Below are 12,904 nucleotides of genomic sequence, written 5' to 3' on the forward strand. Positions count from 1 at the left end.
AAGAGTCCACAAAAAGAAGTGCTGGGTAAGTACAAGTAACAGTTCACTACATAAGCCATTGCACTGTTTTAAGATGTACATATTGTACATATGCTCTAGCATTATTCAATTTTTTGAATACGGCATCTGATTTTCTGAAGTCTTAACAGAGTATGGCTGCTTAAACTAAACTAAGCAACAGAGACAGGATAACTACAAAAGGTTTGCTGATTTAATTTAAGCATGTATTTCCAGAATACTTCCAGTACTTTTGTGTGCATATTATTTCCCAAAGGGCAATTACTACCAAAATCAATTTCATGTCAATCGTCTTAGAATTGTCTGTTTGTTTCTATTTTTTTAAACATCAATATAAAACTGCCACCAAAAAGCTATTTCACAGCTGCTGAAGAAATTCAATCATACCAGTGAGGATGATCCAATGCCTAGCAAGCATTTATTTTCTAATTATTCAAAAATGCCTGGTCTAGATTAGTCTATTATATTACTGTTCTCCCCCTTCCTTTTGGAAACACCTTCCCACATATTCATATTTAGCTATGCTTTAGGAATGTATCACTTACATCTTAGTGAAATATGTGCAACCAATCATTCAATTTCAAAATGACACTGTTTTATCTTCAATATGAGACTTTCTTTTGCAACATAGTTGTTTCAAAATAGTTTTCTCTTTACAGCACATGTTCTAAATAGGCAAACAAGTATTTTTATAGTTATTTTATTTTTACTGATTTATGAAACAGAGCCACCTAATATAAAATGTAAATTATTTATTCTATGCTATTTAGGTTGGAATAAAAATAACAGTAGCACCTCTAGGCTTCAATGCTGTTCGTCTAAAAATATATTGTGATGATGCTTTCTCAGCTCACACTGAGCTATCCACTTAAATACTGCATCAACCTGTACCAGTTAGATTTTATTTATTTTGTAAGTAGAGCTAAATTCATGGAATGAATGAGGTGTGCACACAAAATATCACCACAAAATCAGCACCTCACTATATATGACAAGTGATTACATTTTAACACTTGTAAGGATAAATAAGTTAGACAAAACCTCAGATTTAAAAAGTGGTATGAAGCAACAAATCAGGAGGGGGAAAAAAGGAAAAAAAAAGTTGGTAGCAGGATACCTTCTTTTGTCTGTTTTCAGCAGCAGCCAACTGAGCTGACATTCTTTCTTGCATTTTCCTGCAGTGAGCCATAACAGCTTCTAAAATAGACAGGGGGTTCATGCATATTGGCTTCTTTTCTTTGTCACCAGCACCTGCCTCAAAGTCTCTCTGAAGAGCCAGAAATGGGTCACTCAGATTAAATCTTCCATATCGCTCCTGGATAAAAACCTCTTTGCGCCGAGCCTAACGAAGGAAAACAAACAGACAAATAAATAAACCTAAATGCATTCTTTGGAGTACATCCACACATAGGAGAGATTGTAACCACAGGGAAAATTATGTTATTTATATTTTTTAAGTATTTTTTTCTTAGGCATTCATTTACAATCTGTAATAGGAATAGTTAGATACGTTGCACACAGATTTCACTACAGCAAATACAATTCACTGCATAAAAAACTCCCTTCCCCTTCTCAATTCAACCAGAAATTTCAATTTGGAGCAGTTTCAGAAATATCACAAAAATAACATCTTGTAAATTGGCTGATACACAGACAGAAACATTCTAAAATAAAGTTTTCTATTTCTGTGTATTAAAATAATGCTAGTAAAAGAAATGAAAACATGCTTTGCGTGTTCACTGCAGTATCAAAATAAGTCTTTTTCAAATTAAAAAAAAGTTGGTATGTTTACACATACAGAGATTTTCATAAGTAACAGCAGACAAGCTGAGAGCAAAAATATCACCAGGGCTTTTCTGAAATTAAGACCTGTCTCACATCTCTATTCAGGAAGAACTTCATTATCTTATGTTTCTCCATATTTTAAAACATAATTATATTTACAAAATATATTGCAACACTTTATTGTCATAACAAAAAACATATTACACAATAAAGATCAGAAGTAGTTTTGCTTGACAAATTTTTGGTTCTTCAGCCCAACATGAAAACAAGATCAGTTTCAGAAAAGGCATTTTTATACATTTAATTTATAGGATACAGGAAGGTCACAGGTAAATATTGACTTCTAACAGTCTTCATAGAAAATACTGTTCAAAAAATCACAGACATAAGACCCATCTAATTAGCTGGGGAACAAGAAAACCAAACCAAACAACCCCACCAGAAAGATCCAGCGATTTCTAAAATTTTCTTGTGGTGTTTTTGTGCTTGCACGTATAACAGAACGCAGAAGGAAGCAAACCAAATCATTATAGCACAAATTTTGGAAACAAATGAAGGCTTGCTACCTTAAAAATCATAACATTCAGAGCAGCCCTTTAAAGAAGTATGTCTTGAAAAAAAAAATCAGAAAAATCCCACAGTGCAGAGAAACATCATCAGAAATGAATGGATCCTCTGAAAATGTATAAAACATTAATCTGTGATTTAGTTCAAATTGAGAATGGAAGAACAAGCAAAAAAAGAGGAAGAATAAGCCAATTCTGAGGTACAAAAGAGGAAGAACAGGCGTAATGGTTACCAAATGGGTTAGCAGATCATTTGGAAAGCTCAAAGTTAAAATTGTAACATATGAAAAGGTCATAAAAGGTTACACACATTTCAGAGCATAAGAAACCAAAGAACATAAGAACTATGTTAGAAAAACTCTCCAGAGACTAAGTACAAATAACGTACCTAAGTGAATGCCCAAATTTTTCCTGTATATTGTCTACAAAACTGCAACATTGTGGGAAATTAAAAGGTAAAGAGAATTTGACTGCAACAGAAAAAGTGTGTATACATATTTTGATGCTTGAAATACTTTAAGTCTATTTTTCCATTTGATAGTATAAATAGAACTTGAAAATATTTTTTAAAACAAGTCTTTAGAGCCCAACTTCAGAAAAAGCTTACAGTGTTCATTCACACCTAAAGCCTAGCTAGGCTTACAAAGTCAGGTAGAGATTGATTGAACAGACAAAACTAAGCTGATAGAAACTAGTTATTTTTTATAAATTGCCTTACAAATACCTCCCAATTAGTTTAACATTTTAATCTCGTAATGATTAACTTAGATTTTAAAATAAAATAAAATAGCTAGTTCCAAAGCCAGGTGGGAAGGGGCTATATTTGTAGCTCCTGGTTCTGTATACTGAAGTTACAGGACAGTATGCAGCTTAGGAATTCAACCTTCATGTAAAGGAAACAATCAAAGCCAAAAAAATGACCCTCAATGGATGAAAGTGCTAAGCAGCCAAACAAGATGACAAACCCAAGCAGGTTAAGAATTAAATGGAGATGGAGGCACAATCCATATATAAATTATTAGCAGTGTAAAAGCCACTTAGTTTATATAAAGAAAGTCAGCCACCAAAGTACAGGAAATAACAGTGATGTAGCAGCTCAGCTGTAAATAAAAGAGACCACCAGAGCTTCCATCCTTAAATGCAGTGACCAACTGCAAAAAGAGAAGATAAGCAGATTAACCGATCTCAGCTGCAAAGGCAAATACTCATGCCTTTAAGGAAACATAGGTGGACAACTAGTGAAATAATGTGTATTATCCATTTTTTTCTATGACCTATGACTAGCTGTCCTCTCAGCAGATACCATATGCATGCAATGCAAACAGGTCATAATCTCAAACAAAGCTAAAATTGGAGGAACTTAAAGATAGGGGATGCATCAACGATGCTTTCCTGCCAAGACTTTCCTCCTCCTTTTTATTAGAACAGTTTCGGTGCTGCTACTTCAGAATTGGAGCTGTTTAGTAGCACTTCTGAAAGTACCAGGCAGATAAAGGGGAAAAATTATCGCAGAAGCGGGTTAGAATATCTCTTCAGGGCCACTAGCTCCAGCTTAAAAGAGAAAGGCAGTCAACAGTGGTGATCATTGGATGATCAGACACACAGACAGCTGAGCTGGACTTCACAGCAACCTGTCTGCTGCCTTTGTAACCAACAGACACCATAAGGATCCCAGAAAGTAATGGAAGGTTCGTGTGGATAACAACGACCCAGAAACAGAAAAGACATTTTCAAGGCAAAATTTAGGCTACTGTGTAAGACGTTCATTACTACATGGTGAAACATTATGCTCTGAAACGTTCTCCAACATGTATAGGAATTAACAGAGCAAGTAAGCCAAAAGCCTAGTGCACACCTGCCAAAATAGTAAAGGGACTGGGTGTTTGGATTCATTAACTACAGAAAAGATGAAACTCTACAGAAGGGATGAGCTCCATCTGAATGACAATCAAAACAATCTACTGGCATTAAGAACCGAACTGGCTACAGGAAGATCTGAAAGCTAAAGTCTGTGGAAAAACCAATAGGTCTCAAACAGCACGTGGTTTGGGATGACAGAGCCTGTAGGGCTGAAGCCCTCACTGACCACCCTCAGGCACAGGCTAAAATAGACTGGCAACTCTCAAGCCAGGGACAGTAAAGTCATCTCAGGACGATTCCAACTCGAAAGGGCGCTAAATGTAAAATAGTAAAACAGATGTTTCTAAAAAATATAAGATAAAATGACGGATGAGCATGATAAAAGCAAAACAATGAGTAGTTCCCTAAAACTTAGGGCCAAAGTGGCAGAAAGACAAGTTAGACCGTACTGGTGTAAGAATGATGATGTATGTCAGGGAAAACTTACAGTTCAAGTTAGATACCTACAATTCCCATTATTTGAAATTACTAGCCTAAACAGGAAAAGTCACTTGTAAGAACTACACTACCAGTTGCCTGATCAGATTGCAACTGCAACTATGATCTGCTAAGGAAAACTGGAGAAATAGTGGGAGGCAGGAAACACTGCAGTGATTGGCCAACCACAGTTCCTTCCATGCAGTCCGGACAAATACCTCACCAACATAGAAATGACTCACGTTTTAGAAAGCATTAGTGGTTGCTTCAGGAAACCTAAAAATACAGGTTATTCAGGACCAAAAAGCCAAGGCTGACAGTAAAGAGCTGCAAGGAGTCCCTGGATACTGATTACTGGGTGACAAAATGACAGATGAAATTCAACACGGAGAATCATAAAGTGGTGCACACTGAATAAGTGGACATTCATTTCACACATACAACAACACACGCTAAACTCTGTGTTACCAACAGACAAAGTTTTAGTCATAATAGAAACTGCGTTAAGTGATAAAGTTCATCTGCACACCCACAAGGGAGCCCAGAGAAACAATAGCACAGGGGGGAACACAACTAATACCTGGCTGGGATGCTCTCAGGCTCATCAGCCCATCCCAGACCTGTCTCCACTAGCCCAGATGATCCCAGAGGCACAGCACACACCCAAACTAAGGACTCCAGAGGAACAAACACCTTCTTTGAGCAATTCCCAGGGTGTCCCAAGAGAACCTCAGCTCCACTGGCCACAGAAAAGGAGAATGAGGAGTGACAGTTTACTCATCTAACACAAGGATTATGGAGCATCCAGTAACTCCATGTATCCACAGGATACTTGGCTAGGTGGACCTCAGATCTGAAGTGGCCTGGCTGTTATGTTCTTAAACATAGCTCATATAAAAACAAATGATTGGAACAGAAAAGTGAGGAAAACAGCATTTTGACTATATTGAAGTCGCAACAGATAACATCCAACAGTTGTCTGTATTCCCAATTTTTATTACACAGAATCACTCTCTCAGAAGTCATAGCATTGGTCCTAAGACCCACCTTGTAAAAGACACTACAGTGAGCTCTGGAATGTTAATATCACTTCATGTTCCCAAATAGCCTCAAACAAATCAGCAGGGGTGACTAAAGCTACCTGTAATCTCCCTCATCTCCCCTCCCACCTGAACACAGGTGTCAACAGCCACCAAGCACTGATACAGCCTTTCACTGTGCAGGAGATTAATACTCCGGTAAACTGAAACCCACTACGTCTCGGGTATTTCTGCTATTTAATTGTCCTGTCACAGAAAAATAAAAACACAAAGTATTTTAAATAAAGATGTTTTGAATGAAATAACAAAACAAAATACATTGCAAAGAAAAACACTGAAAGAAGAATGTCAAAACACTAACTGAGAGTGTCAAGACACTAGAAGAAGTGCACAAAAGCACCAGAGACTTTCACAAGTACGGCATTGTACCACATCTACAGCAGGAACTTCAAACCAATAAATGAATATTCAGCACTGAGAATATCTGTGAAAATATTTCAATGCCTTTTCTGCTTTTCAAAAAAATAGTAAATTGCTTTTAGATCATAAGAAGTAAGGGAGATAAACACAGTCAGATAGGAAATAAAAAGGTTTGCTAAGTTTAACAAAAAATTCTACTTAGATCATTGACTTCCCTGTTACCTTATTGCTAACAGGCTTTTAAATTTAAAAACTTTTAAAAGCTGCAGAAATATACCCTTTTGGATAATGAAGTATACTCTTTTGGATAATGCAATTATCACAATCTAGTTAAGTGGTGTGTTTTTAAGCCAGAAGGTAAAAAATATCGGCTTGTAAATCATGCTATTTTAATTTCTTCTGAATGATGCTAGACATGTTCTACATACCTTACAATGCATTGTGACAGTGCAAATAGCATGGGATATCAGAAGGGGATATTTAATGACTATCCGTGGTTAAATTTAAGCAGATGAATATTAATACTAAATGTTTAATACAGTAAATCACCTCCTCATCAAAATGTAGTACATAATCTTAGAAGAATAAACATAAATAATGCACACCCACTGAAAGCATCACAGCTCTTCCCATGTATCAATATCTATTATAATCCCAACCTTTCAAATTTATGTCAAATTTGCAAATTTTCAAAAATCTACCCAGTGTTCTAAAGGAAAATGCAATCTGGATATTTTGCAATAAACCACAGAACTTTCACAGAGCACTATCAAATCATGGGGTATTCATTTGAAGTAACAGTTTTCCAGAAATTATACCATTAGCATGAATGAGTTGAGAACTGCTGACATTTTAACATACATACAACATTATTATTAGAAATTTGCAGAGTCAGCCATCCAAAAAATGAATTTTTGGGCTACTACAGAAATTACGACACATATAGAGACTTCCTTAAGTGTTTAAAAAAAAAACCAAAAAACAAACCAGAAAAAGAACTGAGTGTGCTCTTTCCTGGACATTATCTCCACACTCACTCTTCCACTAGACCACTTTTAAGCTGGGTTTTTTTCAGCTTAAAAGTGGCCTGATTTAGGCAAAGAATACCACTTCCACACTCGTCTGCCAGAAGGGAGCAAAAAGGAGCAATGAGTTTGAACACTATCAGTTTGACAACACCTAAACCACAAGTCTGAATGTATATAAATTATGTTTTCTTGCAGAAGGAAGCACCACATTCACTTCTTTCTCTTGCTGGCATGTTTTTGAGTGAAAATAACGTATTTTCTGAGGAACTGAAATGTTTTCAGTGTAACACTGAAGGACACCTATGGCATCTGGTTCTAAGGGATCTTAAATGTAAAAACACCTAATTTGTGGATCCTGAAGCCAGGTGCTTGTTCTTTTGGCTTAAGCAATGTGGTGGAGCCTTTGGGCATGTCTAAGAACAGAGCTGCCTGCATATGAATGAAATACATCATAAAAAGGCAGGTGTCTATTGACTCCACCAGGCTGAGTTCCAAAAGGCAAAGTATTCCACAGCACCAGCAGATTACAGAACTGATGTCCTGCTTCTTAACCCTCCATCGCCACACAGGACTCACACACGGACACTATGGAAGCTCCCTGTGGGACAACTCTGATACCAGGGCAAGGGGGAGACACAAACAAGCCCCAGGGCTTCTTCTCCTTGACAATTTTTCAGCAGGATCCTTTCCACGATCTTCTCATAAAATGGTCGACACACAAATGTGCCAACATGTAAGGGGGGAGGATGTGGCAACGTGGTAACAAATTGGGTAAGAAAGGGCACAATAAGATAAATGGGAATACCTGAAGCTAGTGTTATTACCAAAGTTTATCTTTCATTAAGCTAATGCTGGAAATGCATAATCTTTCAGGGTTTTTTTTTTTACATGATTCCTCCAGCTGCTAAATAATACTTCTGTCGCTTTGCTCTTCACTAAAATACATCAGATGGGAGAAACAGAAATACTAGAATCAGAAAAGAGTCTCTCTTACATCATCTTTCAGCACTGAATTTCAAGTTTTAAGAGCTAGTAGCAACATCAAGATACCTATTCTTTATGGCACTCATTATCTGGGGAATGTATAGTCTAATGTCATATGGGTAATCCATCCTTTAAAATAGTCTCTGCATAATCTGGTGGCTGTGCTAAACCAGCATTAGTAGTGTCTTATGTATTAACTTCAATTGCCCAGCAATATATACAGAAAATGACATTTAAAATGTTGATTTGTGATTAACTGAACGCATTTTCAAACATGAAGTTTTCAAAACCAGACAGAACATGCACCCACTGTAGGAGGTAATCACAACTGCTGCATTGTGAAAGCTGCTATATGAATTTATACATCATTTATGTATGTACTCATTTGCCCAGTGACTAGCCTTTTAACGGAAGGACTGAGACTGAAAACATTTAAAGGTATAAAAACATGTCTATGGCAAACAATACTTTTTGCAGCCTATGCCAGTGGTACATGAAATTATGACTTACAATAAATACTCCAACAGGTAACTGCTGATGAAAAGTGACTAAGCACACACAAATCAAGAGAAAATATCTAAAAACAAAGAAAAAACCCACCTCTAAATAGTTAATTAATGAAATTAACTACTGCAATACGATAAAAGCTTAAACTTATTTAGACCAGTTTTTGAATTCAATCCAATATCAACATCACATTTATATAGAGCTTTTAAATCCTTACACAGGATCTGAAAGATTAAACGGGGATACTAAAATAAAAGTGCAACTACTACTTAAAAAGAATGAAAACCAAAAATGTGTTTATGGACAGGCTGGTCTATAGCCTTATGTCAGATCAAGGATACACTAAAAGTTTGTACTAAAAAAAAAAAATACAGCAGAACTGAAAAATATCTTCAGAGAGGCATGAAAGAAGATCAAAAGGTACAACACAACTTCTCTTCAAGGAAGAACTATGTAGAAACAGGACTTCTCAGTGGAAATCAATCAGGGAGGAATTTGCTAGAGGTCTGCACAGCCACAGGACAAGCAGCAATCATCCCATGATCTGATGAGAGAAATTCAACTTGGACTCAAATTGTTCTTGGTGAGAGCAGATAAGCACTGGAATGTGTTGCCCAGAGAAAACACAAAACCTTTGTCACTCGGAGATTTCCAAAACTGGATTGAATAAGGCCATCAGCAACTCAATCCATGTTTGATGTTAGTCCTGCTTTAAGCAGAAGATTGGACTGAATGATTTCTTGAGGTGCCTTCCAACCTAAATTACTCTATGATTGGTGATTTCTTCTAGGACTGTTATTTTTTTTATCTTGTAGATGCTAGCAACCTTCTCAAGTAACAAATGATAGACATGAGCTCTCAGAGGAAGGAAAAGCAATTAATTACTTGCTGTTGGAACAAGTCTTACGTCTTGCTTATGATCACGAAAATACTCTATGACGTAGAAAACAGAACGCTTAGTCTGTGATACTTTCAAAAATAAAAAAAATCAGCACTGAGCAATTCTGGGGATTATGCAGCTGTGCGACACAAAGGGAAGGATTAGTCTCGAGTTTTCTCTCCTAGATCTGCAGCCAACAAGAATCCTGACGACCAGGCTGTACGTTAAACTGTTTATTTTATTTCCCTCTCAGGGACCTCGCCTCTTATCTCATCCAGCAAGACACCTCATTCATCCCTACACCAACTTATTTGACTCTATTCAAGTCATCTCTATGCACCTGTCAGCTCCCTCCTGGACACTTCCATCTCCCAAGCTGACCCTTTGCAGCCACTGACTCCGTTTATCTAGTGGCTGATGAAGACTGGCAGCAGGTGTGCAGGGAGAATTACATAAAGGAGTGGAGGTATCTGGACAATGGGCTGTGGGAAGAGCTGCAAAGCCAGTATAGGAACTGGCTGCCAGTCACTTGTTTCTTGTGTTCCACTTAAGAAGAAGAAAAGAAAAAAAAATACCTATTTTCAGTGACCAAACTAAGAATTATGAAATCTAATTAGATGTTTTTCCCTAACAAGAATGTTAGGGGGGCAGGGAGACCTTCAAGTAGTATCCCATCTTACTGTGGATTTAGAGCTATAAGCACCAAAAAAGCAAAGAAAAACAAACACAGCCAATTAATATATAAATAAAAAATGAGACCAATACAGAAAAAATGAAAAATTAATCACATAATATAAGCTGCATTGTTAGCTTTATTACGGTAATAATCTGTGTTGATATTAATTGCACACATTTGCTGAAATGAGTTTTCATAATCAACTTATGTAATCAGCAACAGAATATATAAGCAACAGTATTTTTAAGGTTAATACTGTATTTCCCCCCAATGTATCTCAGCGTTTCCTCTTCATTTACCTGCCAAGTTAAGAGTTCAGCAAGTCCAAGTCTTCCATGTAGCAACTGATGATAAACATCAAAAATAGGACTGCATGTCCTACACTGCTGTGGAACAATGGAACTGAATTAAAGCTGCCTCAGTACCCTTAAACAAAATTTCCTTCCTTTGAAGAGCGTTTGTTCCTCTGATTAATTTCCTTTTCCACATATACTAAAATTGTTTCAACAGATGTTGATAGGTTCATATTAATATTTTCTCTTGACATATGTATTAGGGAGTAGTAAAAAGTTTTCTAAAACTACCCAGCAGAGGAGGCAGTAAAATCTTTTTATGTGATATGTTGAAGATGGGGGTGAACCCTTCATTCTAAATAAAATTGAAAGAATAACAGATTTTATTTTTAAGAGGAAGGTGGATGAAAGAGAACATGTTCAAAAATTTTATTCAGTGACATTATACAACGTCTCAAAGTGATTTGCTGGAGCTAGTCATTTGAGAATTATCAGAGGTGGTGGGGTGCGGGTGGGTTGGGGAATATGATATATAATGATGATTAATTAAGAATGATATTACTTCCACATATAGTTTTACAGAACAAATTAAAAATGGAAATGTAAGCATCAATGACTGCTGAAGAAATGGTATCCTGTAGCATGATTTCTGTTAATGAACATTTGACAATTAATTTCTTGTTACAACATTAATTATAGTCTCAATTCTTCTGCACTGGGACAGTGTATACCCATGCAAAGTCTACAAGTGAGTTAGATTTTTATGAACTCAATATTATGTGAAAAATGTTTGACCAATATATTCAAATCATCTGTTTCCATGAAAAGTGTCAAGTACCCTAAGACAAAAACTCGTGTGTACAATCCAAGGACATTATTGAATCTGAAGAAAAAAGAAGGAAATTCTCTGAAGAAGACTGAGGATTGTAACAGGCTGCTACTTCAAAAATGGTGAAAACAGCAGAAAGAATTGAGAAACAGGGTGCAATCAGCAAGTTAAAACAAAACCAACATACAGGTTGATTATGCTCTGACGGACCTATATAATTATTTCATACTATAAAAAAAATGCTCTTTACAGATGACTGACCAGAATCATGAAAGAATTCAAGTTTTTTGGTAGAGGTACTAATAAAGAAAATATACCTGCTTAGAAATTTTTAACGTAAAGCGCACATAGTCATAAAAAGCCTTCAAAACTTAACTCAGAACAGTGTCTCATAACAGTCATAAGACATGCAAATATATCTATGAAACTTGTTACAGTGAAACAGGCTGCATGAAAGTGGAAACTTTTTTCTAGAAAAGTTACACCAAGCGTGAACTGTTAAAATAAGAGTAATGACAAAATGTTGCATTATTCTCTCATTCACAACAACCCATACAACTTTTTCAAAAACTTGTAATTCATGAAGTGTCACTTTCTCTCAGAATCACATATCTTTAAATCCAAGCTTTTAAAAAGTATTTTTCAGAGTAAAAAGAAAGCTCTGGATATAGGACTGTAAGTTGTTTTACAGAGCTACCCTCAGTAACCTCCATTTAAGAAAATACATAAAAATATCATTTTAAGGCATAAAAGGTCAGATCTCACCTAGCAGTTGATGAAAACAACGAAAACCCAGATTTTCTCTATTTCATGCCAAGCATCCCAATATCAAAGTGGTTTGTAAAAAGCTGTACCATTTTCTCTGCACTATAAAGCAGACTTAACAGAAGAACAGCATGCTTAATAATTAATTCAAATCTCTCTGTGTACAGGACATAATTTAATTAACACTTAAACAATCCTGATGTACAATATAACGGAAAGCACTGAGGAAGAATTATACGACCAAGGCAATGATGAGGCCTGAATCTCCTTAGGGGTCTGACTCCATAAAAAGAGATTATCACCCAGTAAGCACCAGTTTGTTATTACCTCAATATCGCTAATTAGCACAACTTCCTTCCCTTTCTCCTCATTACCTGTCAAAAACCTCTGTGAAAGCAATATGTACAGACAGGACAGATAGACACATGCTTCCAATCCTTCTTTACTAGTTTTCTCCCTTAAAGTAATGAATATCCACTATTTTGAGGTTGCGGCTTTAAAAATGAAAAGGCCATATTACAAACCTAAGATCAGTTACTAATAGATCAGTACCAACAAGAAAAAAAAAAAGAAGTAAATATAAAATATTCTTCACTTCTTACAGATGTAACAGACCTTGCACTAAGTTTCCAAAGGAGAAAAGAGAAAAAGTTCAAGTCATGAAACAACATGTGTTTTTAATTGAGAAGAGCCATCCAGATGTTCTATATAAAGATGACATTAGATCTATTTTATGACAGCTTTGTTGTCTGATACTTAACATTTGAAAATTATAG

The 12,904-nt window shown here is 36.1% G+C and overlaps 1 protein-coding gene across 4 annotated transcripts in view; it reads right to left on the reverse strand.

Moving 5' to 3' along the window:
• Positions 1-12,904, reverse strand: part of CTTNBP2 (cortactin binding protein 2) — a 90,877-nt gene that overhangs the window by 52,017 nt on the left and 25,956 nt on the right. For all 4 annotated transcript variants that reach the window (XR_010469566.1, XR_010469567.1, XM_065048799.1 and 1 more), the window contains exon 3: positions 1,136-1,360. Coding sequence is in view for 2 of the 4 variants with exons in the window: in XM_065048799.1 (XP_064904871.1) it covers positions 1,136-1,360 (225 nt within the window). In the remaining 2 variants the exon portion in view is untranslated. The remainder of the gene's footprint in view (positions 1-1,135; positions 1,361-12,904) is intronic.

Source organism: Columba livia, chromosome 1 (genome assembly GCF_036013475.1).
Source record: "Columba livia isolate bColLiv1 breed racing homer chromosome 1, bColLiv1.pat.W.v2, whole genome shotgun sequence".
Taxonomy (NCBI): domain Eukaryota; kingdom Metazoa; phylum Chordata; class Aves; order Columbiformes; family Columbidae; genus Columba; species Columba livia.